Genomic DNA, 1,268 nt, shown 5'->3' on the forward strand with positions numbered 1-1,268 from the left:
GCCTCCCAGCAGCTGCCCATGAGCGCGTGCACGGGGCCCGGGCAGCCCTCCGGGGGCTCCATGCGGTACCCCTTCTCCACCGCCTCCAGTACCTCCTTCAGCGACTGTAGACACAAGGCGTGCGCGTGAGCTGGGGCTCAAGCCTGGACCCCAGCCTCCCCGCAAACCCCACTCACCATCTTGGGGTAGGGGGCCCTTCCGTATGAGAAGACTTCCCACAGGAGCACCCCAAAACTCCAGACGTCTGATTTGCTGGAAAACTTCTGTGGGGCCAGAGAGCCGGCTGAAGTGGGGCCCCCAAAGTTCCTAATTCTTACATTTGGGTGTGGGTGGGAATTGAACCCAGGGCCTGCACGCTGAACTACACCACCAGCCCTTTTTTATTTTTTATTTTGAGACAAGGTTTGCCTAAGTTGCTAAGCCACCCAGGCTGGGCTCCAACTTGAGATCCTCCTGCCTCAGCCTCCCAGTGTGCAGAAATGACAGTTGCGGGTACCACCATACTCTCTCCCCCTAGGTTTGTGATTAGCCCTTGTTCGCTCCCTGGAACCCTCCTGGGTTAGACCCTCCCTCTCTGGTCCGCTACCAATAGACTCCACCCCTCAGGCCCTCCACAGGTGAGTGGAGCTCAGACTGCAGGGCAGAGGCGCTGCCCACTGCAGAAATGGGGAAACTGAGGCCAAGAGAGCGGCTGAAAGGAACAACTGTTGGCCTCTTGCATAATAGGCAGAGCAGAGCACCTTTTTCCCTTGGGAGGTTAGAGAGGCCCGGGGGTGTACTGAGGGTCATACAACAGAGCTGGGGGCCCAAGCCAGCTCTGCAGGACCCCAAACCCGGTGGGGGTGGGGGTGGAAGGTCGGAGGGAGGCTCACCCCGTGCTTGAGAGCCTCGGGCGCCGTCCACTTGACCGGCAGCCGGCTGGAGTCCAGCCCCTTGCGCTCAGCTTTGGCCAGACCGAAGTCGCTGACCTTAGCCACCAGGTCCTCGGACACCAGGATGTTGCGGGCGGCAAGGTCGCGGTGGACCAGCTTCTTGCTCTCCAGATACTCCATGCCCTCGGCCACGTGCCTGGGGAGGGGCCTCGGGAAGCTCCCGGCTCCTCCCTGCCCCGGGCCTCAGTTTCCCCTGAACTCAGCACCCACCTCCCCAGCGGGGAGAGCCCCCACTCACAGCGAAAACTGCAGGAGCTGAGCCGCATGGACGAGGGCGCGGCCCCGCGTGCGCAGGAAGTTCACCAGGTTGCCCTGCGGGTGGGTGGACGCCATGGG

General features: G+C 62.4%; 1 protein-coding gene across 1 annotated transcript in view; it reads right to left on the bottom strand.

Annotated features, from left to right (window-relative positions):
- Positions 1–1,268, bottom strand: part of Matk (megakaryocyte-associated tyrosine kinase) — a gene marked incomplete at its 5' end in the record, with an annotated part of 4,738 nt that overhangs the window by 537 nt on the left and 2,933 nt on the right. The window contains 4 exons of the mRNA XM_033759620.1: positions 3–104; positions 177–263; positions 873–1,068; positions 1,171–1,268. Of these exons, the coding sequence (XP_033615511.1) occupies positions 3–104; positions 177–263; positions 873–1,068; positions 1,171–1,268 (483 nt within the window). The remainder of the gene's footprint in view (positions 1–2; positions 105–176; positions 264–872; positions 1,069–1,170) is intronic.

Source organism: Fukomys damarensis, unplaced genomic scaffold (genome assembly GCF_012274545.1).
Source record: "Fukomys damarensis isolate Sample0158 unplaced genomic scaffold, DMR_v1.0_HiC HiC_scaffold_37, whole genome shotgun sequence".
Lineage (NCBI taxonomy): Eukaryota > Metazoa > Chordata > Mammalia > Rodentia > Bathyergidae > Fukomys > Fukomys damarensis.